This window comes from Aulonocara stuartgranti (assembly GCF_965226115.1).
Source record: "Aulonocara stuartgranti genome assembly, chromosome: 3".
NCBI lineage: Eukaryota > Metazoa > Chordata > Actinopteri > Cichliformes > Cichlidae > Aulonocara > Aulonocara stuartgranti.
Genome location: NC_138941.1, coordinates 25,811,374 through 25,829,707, shown reverse-complemented (window position 1 = coordinate 25,829,707; position 18,334 = coordinate 25,811,374). Strand labels below are relative to the sequence as shown.

At 42.3% G+C, this 18,334-nt stretch overlaps 1 protein-coding gene across 1 annotated transcript in view; it reads right to left on the bottom strand.

Moving 5' to 3' along the window:
• The window catches only part of LOC309702871 (mitogen-activated protein kinase kinase kinase 11), a 52,413-nt gene that overhangs the window by 11,124 nt on the left and 22,955 nt on the right, over positions 1 to 18,334 (bottom strand). The window contains exons 2-9 of the mRNA XM_082527498.1: positions 16,181 to 16,361; positions 12,629 to 12,777; positions 11,464 to 11,639; positions 10,003 to 10,249; positions 7,174 to 7,290; positions 4,010 to 4,181; positions 3,807 to 3,919; positions 3,009 to 3,623 (exon numbers count right to left, since the gene is read on the bottom strand). Coding sequence (XP_082383624.1) covers positions 3,009 to 3,623; positions 3,807 to 3,919; positions 4,010 to 4,181; positions 7,174 to 7,290; positions 10,003 to 10,249; positions 11,464 to 11,639; positions 12,629 to 12,777; positions 16,181 to 16,361 — 1,770 coding nt within the window. The remainder of the gene's footprint in view (positions 1 to 3,008; positions 3,624 to 3,806; positions 3,920 to 4,009; positions 4,182 to 7,173; positions 7,291 to 10,002; positions 10,250 to 11,463; positions 11,640 to 12,628; positions 12,778 to 16,180; positions 16,362 to 18,334) is intronic.

The following is an 18,334-nucleotide window of genomic DNA, read 5'->3' as shown; positions in this document are numbered from 1 at the left end:
TAGATTAGTGGGAATTTTGAATGTGCTGCGACCTCAGCTGTGATGCCTCATGTTTCCCATTCATCTAAAGAAAACTGTCTGTCTTGGAAAGGGGTGGGCAACAAGAGAGGACTGGACGGTAGCTTTGCTTCGCAAGTATTAGCAGTGAAGGATGAAGGGCCAGCTGTTACCTGAGATATGCAAATAGGCAGAAGAAAAAGCTTTGATGTAAATGAAAAAGCTCATACAGCACTGAAGCCTCTGTTGTGCCAGAAAGATCTTGCTAAAGAAAAAATAAAAAGGCACAATAATTCTAAGGAACTGTGAGGGAACATTGTAATGCTGAGGCGGTACATTATTCAAGGCAAAGGCTGGATCAGAATTGCAGGCTGTCCTGTAGACACACTCTGAGGAATGCAGATGAATTATACAGCTAAATTAAAACAACAAACAAATTATTTTACCAATCTGGAGACGACACTGCTTTAAAAACTGCACTTTTATCAAGCAAAAATATGTACAAGATGCAATTTGCTTCCTACATGACCCATAATGAAGCTTTAACGTAAGGTCAATATGGGAGTAATCACATAATGTGTTCGGCTACTTTTCTGTTTACATGTCTAACACTTTCCCACACTGTCCATCTGATTACTGACATCATTACTCGAGTCCAATCATCTTCTCGCCTGCCTTCTTGGAACCAATCAGCCTGGTTTAAATCTGTGCTCTTGGTCATCCTCCCTTTCAGACTGTCTCCTCCCCATCTCCACCTCAGAAACCTCGGCCAGAGCTCTGCTTAAGCCTCAGTCTTCATCTTCACCACCATCAGTGTCTAGACTCCGGGGGGTCCTGTCCTAAATCCTATCACTCCTGGGATTCTATTCTGCCATGATGGGTCATCGGAGTCTAATTGCCAAATAATTAATTTCTCTCTCCCAATAAATTACGTTCAGTTCTTCCAAGTTATCTCTTCTTATTGAAAAGCAACTTAAAGAAGACCAATTATGCTTTTCTGTATTTTCTGAATATGTATAACATTATGACTAGGGATGGGTACCGATTTCACGGTAGTAATCAGACCGAAAAGCTTTATTTATGCTTTATTTCTGTGCTTTTTTTTCCCTGAGATGTCATACACTTTGGATTCTAGCCAATCATTTTACCTTTCCGAGGATAGTAGGCGGGCCCAGGTACGTACGTTCTTTTAGAGCAGAGCTACAGATTAAAAATGCCCAAGGCGAAGCGATCAATGTCTGGCTGTACTTCACAGCAAAAGATGCAAACTCAGCAGCCTGCAACAAGTGCTTTAAGGTGATACTGTGCAAAGGAGGTAACTCCTCGAATCTGATGAAACACCTGGCGACGCATAGCGTTTCTTTAAAAGCCGAGAAATGCACCGCATTTGATAGCTTGCTGCAAGACCTCACACCGAGCGCATCTACTGCGGGTGTGTGGTGCCTGTTATCGGACCCGGAGTTAGCAACATCCCCCAAGAACCCGAAGAGGAGAGTCCTGGCCCCTAGCCCTGCCAGTGTAGCAGAAATGATGAGGATGATGATGGCAGCAGCAGCCATTCTTCTCTGGGTGAGTAGTTTAATGTTGTTCCTGTGTAATTTATGTTGAGTAGGCTAACCACATTATTAAATTAATGCATGTAAGGTGAACTAGCAAACACCGTCGTAGTTACATGCGTCTGCCTTCTTGTTTGATGGCAGATACTCCCTGCACCCTGGCCAAAAAGGCTAAAATGACCAAAGAAAAAGAGGGAAACAGCTAAACATGAGAGGTTTTTGGACAAAGTTTGTGTTTTTTCCATTGTTTAAGCACTGCTTCCAGCCAAGAGTGATACCATTTATGCCCCATAGCTGCAGAAAAGGCTAACATTGTTATCTTTTTACAAAAAAAGAAAAGAAAACAGCTAAACAGGAGAGGTTTTTGGACAAAGTTTGTGTTTTCCATTGTTTAAGCACCGGTTCCAACCAAAGGAGGTATCTTGTATCAACAGAAAAGGCTAACTTGGTTATCATTTTGCAGGAAAAAAGAGACTGTTAAAAATAAAAACATAAGAGGTTTTTGGACAAAGTTTATGTTCTCCATTCTTTAAGCACCGGTTCGAGCACAGTTTAAACACCGGCACCGTTTCAAAAGTACCGGTTTGGCACCGATATCGGATAAAACCTAAACGATACCCATCCCTAATTATGACCAGTGACAGGTGAAGTGAATAACACGGATTATCTCTTCGTCATGGCAGCTGTTAGTGGGTTGGATATGTTAGAGAGCAAGTGAACATTCTGATTTCAAAGTTGATGTGTCAGAGACAGAAAAGTATGCAAGGGTAAGGATTTGAGCGAGTCTGACAAGCACCAAACTGTAATGGTTGGACGACTGAGTCAGAGCATCTTCCAAAACTGCAGCTCTTGTGGGCTGTTCTCAATCTGTGGTGGTCAGTGTCTATGAAAAGTGGTCCAAGGAAGGAACAGTGGTGAACCAGAGACTTGGTTACAAGCAGCCAAGGCTCACTGACACAGATGTGGTCCAATGCAACAGATGAGCTGCTGTAGCTCAGATTGCAGAAGAAGTTCATTGTAGATAGAAAGGTGTCAGAATACACAGAGCATCGCAGTTCTTTGCCAATTTTTGAAGCAAAAGGGGACTAATGCAATATTAGACAAGTGGTCCCTTTCCCACCGGCTACTCAAGCCTTTTGTTTTGAAGGCAAGCCAATCAGAAGAAAACAGATAAAAGCAAGGGGGGCTTAAAGGGAGAGGAGCTAAAAGACGGCATACGAAACAAGATAAATATAAATAACATTGATAAATATAATTATATATTAAGTGTCATAAGGACTGTTTTGATCTGTGAATCATACAGCTCTAGTCAAATCAAGAATGCATATAGCAGGTCTCCTTTAATCCAGTTTTGTTCATTCTGTACTTTCTGTCTCACAGTAATAAAAACATCTTCTTTTTTTTTTAACTTTATTTTCTGATGGGGTTGCCTGTGTAAAACAAACTCGGACCAACCTAGCTGAGAAGCGTGCAGGCCTTGGCTGGACCTCCTCCTCCTGTCAGCTCTGTGTTCCCAGGAGTCACTGCTCAGCTCCCCGTTACTGGAACTGTAAGTGGGGGTCCACTCCCCTGGGCTGGTCCTGTCGTGCTGCATGGAGGCACTGCTGGGACTCTGCGGACTGTGTGGCGTCCGGTGGCTGCTCCTCTCGCGGGGGTTTGGTGGAGGCGGTGTCAGGGGTAAAGGCTTTAGTTCTTGGTATTGCAGCGCTAAATCCAACAGGGGTCTGGGGAGCGGCTCCGAGGTGGAGAAGGTGATGAGATCGTCCACTACTGGAGGGTCTGAAATGAGGGGCCTAGGATGAGAAATCTCAAGTTCAGAGAGGCTGCGGCCCTCTAAGCAAGGTGGGTGAGTTCGAGGTGGCACTCTTGGGGGAATATCCAGGCAGCGACCAAGTCCTATGGAGGCAAGCAGGGAGCCGCTGCCCAGCAGGGCTCGGTGGGTGCTGTTAATCAGGCCACCGAGAGGCCCCCTCTCAGGCCTTGGAGAGCTAGCTGGGGAAGAACTCCCTTCCTCACTGCCCGAGTCTCCTTGAGACAGAGGAGGCCACGGGCTATCCTTCACCGATGAGCCTGCGGAAAAAGAAAGGTTTTAAAAAGACACAAGGAGAGCCCAAAATAGAAGAAGAGGAATACTCAATGTATTTATAATTCATTTAGCTTCGATTCATAATTCACGGTCATGGCAGAGAGAATTAGAAAGGAGGCTAAGTGGAAGATAAGGTGGTAAAGCTGGTGGTGAAGGGCAGTGGATACCATTCTGAGCAGGTGTAGGGGTTGGCGTGACGGGTCGGTACTCCTCAAAGTCATCCTTGGAGTCTCCATTCTCATTGCTGTCTGCCTTCAGGAGCTTAGCTCTCATCGACAAGCTGAAAACAGGAAAGATTTCAACTTAAGCATGGTGATGGTTAAGCATATCAAATCCATACACACAGAAGGAATAAGCAATTCTGCCGTACCTGCTTTCCTGGGGACTAAGGCGCAGGACTTTAGGACTTTTGGGACTTTTGGGGCTCTGTGGCCTCCAATGAGGGCTCAACCTGAGGTCTCCGTTGACTTGTTTATGAGAAGAGGTATCCAGGGAGGGCCGGACTGGGCTGAGACCGAAAGTCCTGCTGTTGTCACTGGGTACTGCAGAGAAGAGGGGAGAGAATACAATCAGTATGAGCTCGTTTATTATCAGCTTAGTTGCGTTCTAATCGGGTGAGTACGATCATCTCTAACACAGTTGACTTTAGAGCTACAATTCATGAAACTTGAATTTAAATGAAAGTTTAAGCTCCAGCGGACTTTAAAACCGATCATGTGACCACAGCCTATACCACAATAACAGCCGAACAGTCACAGGGCAGAAAGTGTGAAAAAAGGTGCCAAAGTTATCTGGGGGGTGAGCTCCAATGCAAACTTCTGATTAAAGCTGGCACTGCACCTGCCAGACACTGGCGGCACACCAGCGGGCTCGTGCTGCTAACACAAAGTGTGCGAACAGCGCGTGAACTTTCAGCCAGCCTGGGCTCTACTGTCACAACACATATGGACTCCATCACACCCTTCCTAAGGCCTCGAGGATCCTTCTCAGCATGTCAACACCCAACAAGCCAGAAGAGCTATAAGTGGAATGGGCACCACAGTTACATACTGCACATGTCAAGGTGAAAACTTTGAAGCTGTCAGTTTATTCCATTGAGTTGTGGTTCTGTTTTTATCCCCAGTGTTTTGCGCTGCCATTTCATTTCAGCTTCAGAAATGGGAAAAGTAAATATGCTCTCTGATTGGACATGCTGTATTATGTCCTTTGGCCTGTACTGCGGCAGAGGCCTGGCTGATGCACGTTACTGCCCGTCACTCTCCAGCACTATGTTTTCAAAGCAAGCACAGGAGGCAGATGATAGTGCTGGCGTTACGATTTTATAAAGATCACACTGTGGCTCCCCATTCCCAGCCTTTTCCTCTCTGAACTCTTTTCCTTTTTCAGTGTGCCTCTATTAATATCAACATGCTTTCATAGAATATATTTTCTCATCATTTTGTAAAGCTCACAGGTTTTCTCCTCTGCCCCACGCTGATCAAATCTTTCTATTAACAGTGAAAAAAATTAAGAGAAATGCTTCTACTGTTGTTCTGACAGGAAATATATTTTGTTAACGTATTAAAAAAAATCCACACACTCCTCCACACTGATATATTTTTATTTAACAAACAAAAAGGCCAAAAAGGTAAGCCTTTTATGGTTTTTGCACACATTTCTGCAGTGCTTCGGAGCCTAGATGTAAAAGTAAATGATACATTGCTTTCAACACAAGTTGGTGACATTGTGACACCGAGTTGATAACGGAATATTCAGAAATAGAGGTGGTTTTAGGTGTGAAAGTAAAATTGTGGACATCAGGAACTCATCAGAATAGTGAGCAGCTGCCTTTTAAAAGGACACATCTCTACATATGACCGAAAAGGCTCTTTGCCTTTTTCCAGCTTGGGAGGAAAACACAGGGAATGGCGATCGCAGAGGCAACGACGTCTGCCTCGGGTAGATGTTGGAAGATGAAAATGTTTTATTGTTACAGTATATTTAACCTTTGCTACGTTGCACATTTTAAATGCTTTGGGATTTTAAGAAGCTTCTGAAAGGCGTCAGTGTGATCCTGACTGGATGCTATTGTAACAAACGTTAGCTGGTTACAGGCTACAGGGCTGCTGCAACACAGCCAGCACAATCATCTTCATGCTTTTTCCTTATTAACCTGGCTTCTATCAATGTTTTGATTTTGCGCAAACGACAGCGTGGCGGCGATTCCCACGCTCTGTAGCATTTAGATCATCAATTAAAAGTCCAAATTTAGCCTGCTGTACCTCAGGTACTGGAACTGGAAGAAGGAAAAGGACTAATAGAACCAAATCTAATCCTGCCCCCGCAGATAGAAAAAATAAATAAATAAATGATGACAGCAGTATCCATAAGCTGCCAACACACATGACACAGCCAACCTACTGAGATGCTAAAAACACAAACTATTACAATCTCAGAGTTCAAAAACTCTCTAAAAATAAGAGGCAGTTTAATTTTCAACATATCTATTCAGTAAAAATATGGCACAGTGGAATCTAGCTCTGTGGACTAATGCAAATCAATTTGGCAGTTCTCTAGACAAATCAGTACAGGAGGCCCTTGCAATAAATCACTGCTTGCTACCGAGAGGGCAAGCATAAATATCCACTAAACACATTTTAATGACAGGCACACTCATGGCTTAGTGACTGCCATTAAGCAGAGTCATTAGGAAGTAAAGAAAACCAGCCCGCTACTTAATGAATAAATGAAGCTGGCAGATGTTTTAGATTGACTAACCACTTTATAGATAAATGTTTCACTGCAATTTGTGCTTTTATGTTAACCCGCGGTGGTAATTGTTTTGTGAAGTCTCTTTTATTGCCTGTTGCTACACCACAAAATTTCCTTTTGGGTTGTATTAAAACGCCCCGTGACCTGCTGGCTACAATTTCCCTCCGAAGGGAAAAATCTCGGGCGTTTGTCTAAGAAGCCGACAAGCAGGCGAGCAATGTAGATCTCTGCCGCTGCTGCAACCCTTTTCTCCTGGAGCAGTGAATTCCTCCCTGCTTATTTTTAATTCAGTAAACCGCACTGTAGCCACTACATGCATATAAAAACTGTAGACGCTTAAGTGCCTGGAAAACATAGCTGAATAGCTCCCCCCACTGCAGCACTGATGTAACTGCAATCAGCAGGGGAGCAGAGCAGGGCAGCGGCGGAAAAAAAAAAAAGCTGCTGAGAAGTGCTGAGCTGCTGAAAGGAAGTCAGATAATATTTGGACTGGAACACACTATTGAAAAGGGAAAAGGGTGTGTGTGAGAGAGACAGAGCAGTGAGGGGGAGAGAGAGAAAGGGAGCTGGGGCCCACAGGGAAATGGGAAGACAAAAAGATGAGTGGGTGGTTGAGAGCACATAAAAGGAGTAAATTTGGAAATGGAGACGAGTAATGTCGCAACAGAGTCTGTGTGTGCATGCAAGATGGTGAGAGACGTTATTCTTTTGCTTTTCTCAGCGCGTTGAGAAACGCCTCCACATACACTCGATATATATGTACGTAAAAACGACTGCACTCACACTGGATAGCGCGGAACCGCGGTCCAAAGGAAGGTGAGGAGCCCGAACCCAAATCGGGAGAGTTCCGCCTTTTCTCCAGGCCTGGGGATGCCTGCACCGTAATTTTATGTATGAAATCTGAAAGACACACAACAGGATGTAAGACATTCATAAAGTCAAGAAATGTCAGCTGTTTTTGAGGTTGCAACATTTTTTTTAGCTTCCTTATTTCTCTAAAGAAGCCAAGAGTTTGCTTTTGTAGAAATCGAGTGTTACACAAATTGTGATAGCAGTATTTCATTACATATCTATAAAACGCAGGAACTGAAGCAGACTTTAGCTGTCACACCTTCCACAGCCGATTTGTGCACTAATATGAGCCCCAACATGGCATTTCCCCCACGTTCTTTCAAATGCAATTGTATTTATCCTAGTACTCCTCATGTGTTCTTTGCAGTTATTACTGTCATAATAATTCCAAGTGATAACACATCAATTTGAAGTTTTCAGCGTTGAACCAAGCCAACCAGCAATGAAAGGACTCGTGACCATAAAAACATTTGATCTAGATAAAAAATTAATAAAAAAGAAAAGGTCAAAAATGGAAAAGGCACAAGACTGTTGAAATAGTTTTTAAAGTGAAGGAACTATTCATCCCACTGCAACCCACAGCAAATCCCAAATTCCACAGCAAATAACTTCCAACCCTCTTGAACTGAGTCCTTTTCATTAGTTTTGTATAACAGCTTTTAATACACTTTGCAGTTTGTGGTGTGTGTAAAGCTTTGTTACTGATATGGTACAGTGCTTTGTTTGAGACTGCAATCACTGTTCTCACACTTTCTGAATTTTTCCCACTCACTAAGCAACCTAATATTTGCAGTTTAAACGTTTCCATGGTTACGCCTCCACCAATCAGGGGCATTGCTTTTTTGATTTAGGATTGTGGGTAGAGTAGTTTTTTCGAGAGAGAAAAAAAACAAGGTTGATATCGTAGAGACCTGTGGTTTTTACAGGGGCATATATGGTATCACAGTCTCGCAGCTCACATCAAGTCTACTTTGGGTGCTTACAACATTATGGCTCATAATCAAAATCTCTCTGCAGAACACAAACAGGATTTTTATTTTTAAAATCTCACTGATGAGCTTTGATATAGGCAGATACATAATTGGAGGACTCACGAAAGACCTTACTCTTTCCATGTATCAAGCATTAAGGAAGCTACTAGTGGCAATGGCTGATAATGGCATGTTGATTAAAGTCCGTGTTTAACTACAACACTGATATTACTCAGAAAGGCCTGCAGGCCAATTAACACTATTCTATTCTACAGATAAACTGTAAAATTAATGAAAGACCTACATGTGGTGTCAGAAAGGAACTGCTACTGTTTGCTAAAGTTTGCTAGTGCATGTTGCTATGCTAATAGAGGTTAAACTAGCTAGCTAATTTAGCACATGAGGCAGCTAGCTTTAGCTAGTTAGCAAAAGTAGTGATTTTATGCAGAGTAACTGTTATGCAGTCGATAGACATGGAAGATAGGTGTATATGTTAAAAGCAGGACAAATTATTTACACTGTTACTATCCCAAAAATTTCACATTCATCTAAATTATTGCAAATCAGTCACCAATCTTGCTAGTGCTCAACTTGCTAAGGCAGCCTATCTGTTAAAAGGCCATATATGCAAAGCTTAACGAGTCTTCCTTAGTGAAGATTTTATGTTAAGATTGTATATTTCTGAAATGTTATGATTTAGATGTCTTACTTTTGTGTTTTAACACAGTTACAAAGTATCCCATGCTTTACTTTCTCAGATATTTTTGAATATGTGTGTATGTGGGGAAAAAAATATCCCAAAAAGGACACATAAGTATGTTCCAGCTACTGAACCCCCTCCAAAAAGCCCACAATATATATGTTACTGCAGGGTATAAAGTGCAAGTTTAATATAGGATGGAGAAAAAGACAATAATAATATTGGTGGGAAAAGGGGAAAAAAAGAGAAAGGGATTCAGGCACATACTGTAAGAAGGAAAATAAAACCAGTGGCCAGGGAGCTAAAGAGGAAAAGGAACAAGACAAAATGGGTGAGGAAGGTATGCTTAAAAAGAAAGAGGGAGAGAGAGGCACAGAGTGAGAGCAAGAAAGTGAGAGAGGCCAGCCAGCAGTCTGTCCATGGACAGGAAGTGTCGAGGCGTGGTTGGCTCACTCTCCCCTCTCATCAACCCCCCACCACTACCACCACATCACCGCCCTGCTGCTGCTGGGAAAGGCCTAACCACAACACACACATACACAGCGCGCATTTATGCATGCTTGCTCAGCCCAAAATACATGCTTTGAAACACTTGATGTGAACTGCTGCAGACTGTGTGACTTTGTGATAGCTCAGGACAAGAAACGGCAGTCAGGTGAGTAAGAGAAGAAAAAGAGGAGGGCAAAGTGAATCCTGGTCAGAGTAGATATCAGCAAGTCAGACCTGTGATCCACCTTTAAATTATTTATTTATTTTTAGATGGGGAGGGGAGCTGCTGAAAAAAAGATTTAAAAATGACAAACTTTTTTATAATAGCGCAAAACTGCACCTGTCTGCAGCTTCTCTTTCAAAATGTCAATCTTTACATGAGTTCAGCCCTGATAGCAATTTTCCAAGGAGCCGTGCTACAAAAATACCAGTCGTGCCACAAAAACTCTCCCTCACTTCCTTCTCACTGCTCTCTTGCATGTGTTTTTTTGGACTGTTGTTATTTTTTGCTTGTTGAGACTGACCAAGAAATCGAGTCTGATCTCTGACAGAACAAATCAAAGGTAGATAAGATGGATAGACGGATATAAGCCGACGCACCTTGGGGCATGCTGATCTTCTCGCCGTTCTTGGACTTGAGTTTGTGCTTTTTGAAGGTGCCCTTCCTCTTCTTGACATTAGGTTTCTCCTGGTTCTGGTTCAAGTGGAGGATGAGGAGGCTGAGCTCACGCTCGAACACATCCTGCTCCCACTGGGCCAGCTGTTGCTCACGCTGCCGCAGGAACTCTTCGTGAGATTTCTGCTCCAGAGCTGCTCGCTTTAGCTCCTCTTCACGGCATCGCAGCTCCTGATGGAGGGCGAAAGGCAAGTGAAAGAAAGTATTTAGAAGTGAATTAATATCAGCAGGTCTCGTGTGTGTGACTGAGGTTATGCAAATTTACAGTTTAATGAAACAAAATTCTGAGAAAATTGGTAGCAGTGAAAGCTATTATTATGCATGATGACTCACAGCTGCTCTTTGACATTTTATTTGATGGGTTTCTCCTCCTGGGATACTACACTAAATACTCTGTTAAATACTGTGCTGCTAAGAACACGGCTAGAGGGGCTCGGTGACCCCCAGGCCACAGAAATAAGGGAGAATAACAAAGACTGGCAAGACACCTCAGCTGCTGTGGCTCTTAGAGTTAGGGTGCTTTTCCAGAAACCCCTGAAACATACAATATTGTTGAGGACTTTGGTTGTCCTGAGCTGTGGGATCTGCTCAAGCAGAGGGGATGAAAAGCCCACCTATGATGAGGCTGTGCTTAAAAACCAAAAATCCCACTATAATCCTGTTGTCATAAACAACTGTAGGCCTGACAGCTCCACCCTTCAACATTCATTGTGGAGTATATCCACTATCTCTCCTCTGCACATTTCCAAACCATCTCAACGTGAGCTGTCCGTCTGATGTACTTCTTTCTAATCTTGTCCCTTCTGGTCATCAACATCTTGATCGTCAACATCTTCAACCAGCCACCTCCAGCTCTCGCTCCTGTCGTTTTGTCAGTGCCACATGCCACAGCGGGTCTCACTACCACGTTGTAAACCTTCTTTTTCACTCTTGCTGCCATCCCTTTGTCACAAATCACTGCTGACACTCGTCTCCACCCACTCCACCCTGCCTGCTCTCTCTTTTTCATCCCACTTTTGCAGTGTCCATTCCTTTGGCTGGTTGACTCCAAGTATTTAAACTCACTGAGTGAAGTAACAAACTTACTGCCCCCAAAAGACCAATTCAGAGCCAGAATAAATCTCCAGCTGATGGTGTGTTGAACCATAATAAATCAACGAAACACATTAAAAGAAAAAACTGCACAGAAATGTCAACATGAACATTAACCCGGATCATGTGGTTAATGAAACATGTTCAGTTAAATGTCAGGAGTGGGCTTTGTGGATGACTTCATTTTAATATCAGTACCATCAAGTTGTTATTATTTAAAATGACATTTTCTAAATCAGAAGCTAGCCCTGGCAAGGGCATGGCTTAGTGATTCAGAGTTGAGGGCCTCTTACCTTCTCTTTAGCCCGGAGTTCATCAAACATGTCCTGGATCTCCAGTTTCCAGTCCTCCTGCAAGGAGTGGAACGAATCCTGCGGCATCTCTTCCTTCACCTGCTGCTCCAAGGCCATCAGCTGGGCCAGGATGGAACTGAAATTGGGTCTGCGATGGGGGTCCTGGTCCCAGCACTCTGTCACACATACAGGGGATACAGTGAGTCACAGGGATGCAGTTGGTGCTACACCAAAGTGACGTGCATATGTAGCTGTCCAGAAGTAATGGACCAATCAGAAATACAGAGCGATTAGAAACGTTACAGTTGGGGGAAAAGATCAGAGGTTACTTTAACTGACAATAAGACGACAAATTTACTCATTTCTAGGACAGCTTCACATATTTTGAGCATTTTCTTAAAATCAAGGGACCTGAAAGTCCCTCATTCATTAATTTTAATCCTCAGACAAAATGAAAAAAAAAAAAGAAGAAGAAGAAGAATTTCATCATCCAACTGAATGCCGTCACCTGAGATTTAAAGACTTAAAATTAGGTCAGATAACTACATGAGGCGTATGTCTTTGCACTTATTACATGTAATATTGAACAAGTAACCTGCAAAGCCTCTAACTTTTATTTACACATGTTTCAGGCACTTTGTGTGAGCACAATTTAGAGTCAAGCTGATCACTTATTCAAAGTGTCATGCTTAATTAACTTGCTGCGGGGACTTTTGCATAATTTGCTTCTAAACTTTAGGCATTACAAGAAGATCAAAAACCAATCCAATAATTAATTAATCCTCTGAGGTGGCTACTGGTTGTTTTGTGCACTGATCCTGACTTAGGAAAAAACAAAAAAAACGACAAAATGACATCAAGGGAAAGGGAATCCAAGTGTCTACTTTTCTGGACCAGCTGGTAGCTTGACAGCAAGCACCCAGGTGGCATTTCTTCTTACTTTAAAACCAAAAAACAGAAGATAAATGGGCACAAATGTATTGCATAAGATGGCTTCTGCATAAAACGCTTCCTCTCAATGGCCACGTTACTGACAACATGCAGGGATTTGGGGAAATGGAAAAGAACGCGTGCTCGGGACAGCAACCTGATGGCACGCTAAAGTCCTGTCACACCACTGAATCGAACGCCAAAATTTCGTTACATTTCTGCAGGAGTGTACCACCTGACATGAGCTGCGCAAAAGGTTCGGGGCACGTGGAAGGGATGGGCAGGGTGAGCTTGTTGACGGCGACTCCATAGGCGACAGCGAGTCCATCGATCCCTCTGTAGGGTGCCTCTCCTGTTAGCAGCTCCCACAGCAGAACACCATAGCTGGAGGGGAAACAAGCCAGACAACGAGGCATGACACAGTGAGCTCGAGCCAAAATTTGACACAGGATGTTGGAACACTTCATTATGTTTACGCTGCATATACCACTTATATTTACATTTCTATGTGATATCAACCAAATTACCGTCGCATTTAAACAGCAAACAAAACCTCTAGGCTTGTGTGTCAGAAAGAAAATGATTTTTTTGCCCCCAAGCTGCCATGTGAGGATGTTTTTCTATCTGGAAGCTGTTAGTGCAAACTACATTTCATTTATTTAACAGTGATAGCGAACAACGATCAAAACAAGAAGAAGATTAAAAAACTCACAGCTAGGGTGTAAATGGACTGGTATTTATGTGCAACCCCAACTCCAAAACAGTTGACATGGTGTGTAAAATATAAATATAATACAGAATGGAGTGATTTGCAAATCTCATAAACCCAGAAAAGAGAAAATACACTAATTTAAGAAGAAAACAGTTTTTAGGATTTTATTTTGAATTTGAGTTGGGACAGAGCCATGTTTCCCACTGTGCCACATATCCTCTTCTTTTAACAACAGTCTGTAAATGCCTGGGAACTGACGAAACCAACTGCTGGACTTTTGGGGGAGGAATGTTGTAATCTTACTCGCAGTGATGACATGAGGAGACCAAACAACTAATGTCGCTGTGAGTTTGGAGTCTATTCATGAGGTAAAAGGCAGACTGACAACCTGTTCAGGGGTAACACATTCCTGCCTACGGCCAATTTAGAACCAGCAGTTTATCAAACATGCATCTATGGACTTCAGAAAGGAGCAAGCAGAGATAACCAGAGAACCCACACAGCAGGCGGGGAACTTTTCACTGCTCTTCCGATGAGCAAATGAGCTGTTCTACAAGTTGAGCTAGACTTACACTAAGTGGGATATGAACATTCAGCATTAAAGACATTTTAATCTCGTGTACCCAGACAAGCTACTCCCTGCTGCAGCCTGGAGTAGACAGGAAGAGGGAGGAGCATGTAAACGGTGTTGTGGATAAAGTGGTATAATTGAGCTATTTCGACCAGCGGTGGATAAAATCAACACACCTTCTGAGAAAACAAAATTATTTAAAGAATAATTGATTAAAATATGTTTCAGCTTCAAGAATTCAATACCAATTCAGTATACAATGACTTGCAAATCAGTGCATTCTGTTTTAATTCACGTCTCAGGAAAGAAGGTAAGAAGAAGGTAAGATGATAACTTTTAAATCCGGGTCATCTTTCATTCCAATTCATGCTTTGTACAGCAAAGATTATCTTTTATACCTTCTCTATGACAGCGGTGACAGAGAACCAAGAGGTCTTTGTGCAGTGGAATATTTCTGCTTGATGAAACACGTGCTTACATAGCACTGTGAACTCATGCATGCAAAACTTGCGCAAACACAAGTACACAAAGACACACACACACACACAGGACTTTTGAGCCCACACAATGGGATCAGCCCTGTGTCCTAAGAAGATGAAGTGTGGCGTAGGACTTGGATCTCCCACACTGTCAATTAGCCCTCGCCCGGACCTGACTGAACACACACTGCAGGCTCACTAAGTGGAGAGCGCAGGCCGCAGCCTTTTTTTATTTAGTTCTTTAATTACAACTTCCACACACTGTGACTATGCAGAAACGCCGCTCGCCGGCTCGCCCCGAAGCGGTCGTCGTCTGCGCATGGTGGCTTTGGAGACGAGCGGCCGTGGACAGATGAGAAAGAATACAAAAACAAAGATTAGCCTTCATTTCTTCAGAGCGGGGCTGCCTGCCTGTTTGCTCGTTTCACCGGTTTCCAGATTCTGCAGTGAAATTTCACTTTGTGTGGGTTTGCAGTTGATGGACAAAGGCTATGGAAACTGCCTGCCTGCTGAGCTGGTTTCATATAGGATCTGTATGTAGAAGTTCACATCTATAGGATTACAATTAAACCACAGCACATTAGAGTTATCATGCTTTTTTTTTTAATAGTTTTATCTGTTGCTCAGTGAAAACATCCCTGCTGCCTTATTCCAAATGCAAATTCATGTACTGTGCACTTCAATCACAAATCCCCTCTCAACAAATCACACAGTTGTTTAAGGCATTATTATAAAACCACAAGCCATAATCAAGGGACTCTGTGTAGATGTGGCCAGACACACACACACACACACACACACACACACACAAAGATATTCCCAGATAAAGGGCTGCGGTTAGGTCGGGTGTGTGGCCTCCTTCTCCGTCTATACTGGAGACAATGGGACAGTGTGCAGCACACATGTCCCACAACAAAGCACAGAGCAGCTTTTTGAAGAGACGCCATCACATGGTCGTGGCAGCCTTGCTGCAATCCATCACTCTGTCCCTCCATCTCTTCATCACAGAGTCTCCCACTATCACTTCTCTGTTCTTTCACCCTCTAATTCTAACCCATCACTTTGTCCTTTGGACGACAAGTCTACATACACACAAAGCTTCAAAAGACCAATTTCAAATTCTTCAACAATACCAACAGAAAACACGGACATATATGAGCTCCTTCAGTAAAGTCACCTTGCCGATGATTAAACTGCTAACAATTTTAAGGATTTTGAGATATCTCAAGTCTCCTGATACCTCCCTTTCCTTTTACCAGTAAATTTCTTGCTGAAGCTTGCTTGAAGATTCATTAGCTAAGCTTGGCATGAAGGCTGTAAAAGCGGAAACGGCTAGCCTGGAACAATGCCAATTAATTAACAATAAGCTTTAGCCATGGTGGTGGGTGGATGTTATAAACTTTCCACAAAGCAAGGCTGGGCGCTTCCCTATCCTGTTCTCCTTTATTGCTAAGGTAAGCTAATAGCCTTCAGGCCTTCCTTTATATATACATATATATGAGTGAGAGTGGTTTCCCCTAGACTGGGTGCTTTGGGAGGATGGGTGTTACTCTTCACCTTTAGTTTTAGACAAAACAACACTTGTCAAGAAGCTTTTCTTGCACTTTAAGTTGGCCAACAAGTTGTGGGAGTCATCAACTCCAGTAACACCATCCTCTCCTCAGCTACTCCCTTCCCTGATGTGCTCCTCCCTGCCCTCTCACTGTTTCGCGCAGGGAAACAAGCCTGACAATGACTGATTGCAAAATGCAGAAGAGACTGTGACACTGTATGAAAAAGGTGAACTTTTTGTAGTAAATAAATCACTTTTTAATTTTTTGTGTTGTGTGAGTAGGCTGGATGGCGAAGGCAATGGCGGCAGACAATCTTTTGTTAATTTAATGTCTGCAGGAAAGGAAAGAATCATATTTGCTCAAATGTAAAACTATTCTTGTAAGGTGTTGAGAATTACATCATCTCTTTTCCCAGGCCACAACAGTCTTTTAATAACAAACTGTTTATAAGGACACACATTCACAGACTTACCTCCAGACATCACTGCCTTTGGAGAACGTGGAGGACTTGATGACTTCTGGGGCCATCCAGGCATAGGTGCCAGCGGTGCTCATCTTTGTGGTCTTGTGCCATTCTCTTGCCAGGCCAAAGTCTGTAATCTTCAACGTCAACCCCTCCATACATTCATTTTCTATGGGCTCAGCCAGAAGAACTTCAGGAAGACGATGTAGATGGTAGGTAGAAAGGAAAGGGTGGGGGGGGGAGACAAATTAATAAAAATGTTTACTATGCAAGTCGAGAAATGTGTTTTGGTTAAAAGTCATTGAAATGCATCGCTGCAGAGATGCACTTGTCTTGCTAGTAGCAGGGGAAAAAAAGACAAAACGTCACACTAAACTGAGCAATGTCTTCAATACGCACATTCACACATTGTCAGTTTCTTTTTCACTTCCTCTTCCTCTTATTTTAGGCCTCTAAAATTCAAGTCGACAAACATAATTTGCTTCAATTTGACCAATCGATGGAACTACATAAACCTCTGCCTAGTTAGACTGGCAGTGGTAGGTGATTGGCAGCGTACACAATACGCTATATAGTACGTTAGCACATCAAGCTGACCTGTGCATGATTGGGAGCTGGGCCAGACTCTGTCTCCACCCTCAGCTGAACTGAGCTGTGCTGTCAGTGAACTGGCTCGACATGTTGGCCACATGAGGAAATATATAGAGGAAGCACCATTTCTAAAACAAATGTGTTCGGTGACTCCAATAAAGAAGTATTTCTTTTAGGAGCTATTATGATACCCAAATTAAAAGTCTTCCAGCCTTTCTGTTTTTAATCATCCCCCCCATTAAATTTTTTATCCTCAAACTAGCCTGTTAGCAAAATCACCACCGCATTTCTTAAGCTAGCTCAATAACTATTCTCAAATTTAGCCAGCTAGCTCCTGTTAGCTAAAGGAGCAGCAATTATATACTATATAGACTGTTTTAATAACAGTTAATGATATACACTTTAAACAATATCAAACCTCTTTAACTGTTAAACCTCGGGCAACTACTAAATGGGTTATCACACAGCCAAATACATTAAAAATACAAAATTGTTCTGTATAACCAGCTAACGTTAGCTACAGCCACTTCACTTTGATACTTAACTAATAAAAATGTTACCTATAGAAATAATTATTGGCTTATTTTATATTTACTGCATTTTATGCAGCTTCTTATTGCCAAATTCAGAATGACTTACATTTTCTGAAATCACTCACTACTCACTGTATAGAGGGCCTGGATGCATGGTTAATATTGTGATACCCTGTTAGAATCACTTATCCCACAGAGACTTCTGAAAATAATAATTTATAAATGAGCAAGGCCTTAATAGTTGCAGTAAAATGTATTTTCAATTCAATTCAAACACCCATTTCTTTTATGCTGGTGCTTTTGCCTGATGTGGATCAGTTTTAAAAGGTGCAGAAAGAAATGATAAAAAAATATCTCCTTCAGCCTATTAGATGAAGTGCAGCATTTAAAAATGCCATCGCAAGATATTTATTTGCACAAACTCAACAACTCAAACTCAAAAAAAGAAACATCTTTCATCTTGCTGCCCTTACACACAGAAGAGCATTACAAGAGCTCACAGTGTGCACCCATCTCAACTGCACAAACAAAAAAATATTACTGCAATATTGCAAGTAAAGCTTATTCCTGTATTCTATTTTCATTAGTGACACTCATTTTTCCAGCCTCTTATCTGGCGCCTGCAGACCGCCATCTGACTGCTGAGCTACAAGTATGTTCAAAGCAAGCAGAACCCACAGCTATAAGTCTAAACAGCTCTTTAAAAGATGTAATCTTGTGTTTTTCCTTACTGGCTACATATAGCATTACAGTGTTCATATTAAAGAGAGCCAAAGTAGATTATTGAACGTTTTAGAATTTAAATAATACTCAGACGTAGGACCTGTTCCGATATTTCGTGCTTTAAAAATATGATCTTTTTTCCCCCCATTTCAGACACACAAAAAATAAACAGATTTCCCTGACATTTATCGTGTGTAGTTATTTATTTACTCATTTATGCTGTGCCCAACTCTGGTCAGATGATTGCTGTGTTTCCAAACACGAGTGCAACCAACAGGGAAGTGGCAACGTGCCCTCTGTTAGGAAAACTGAGCAA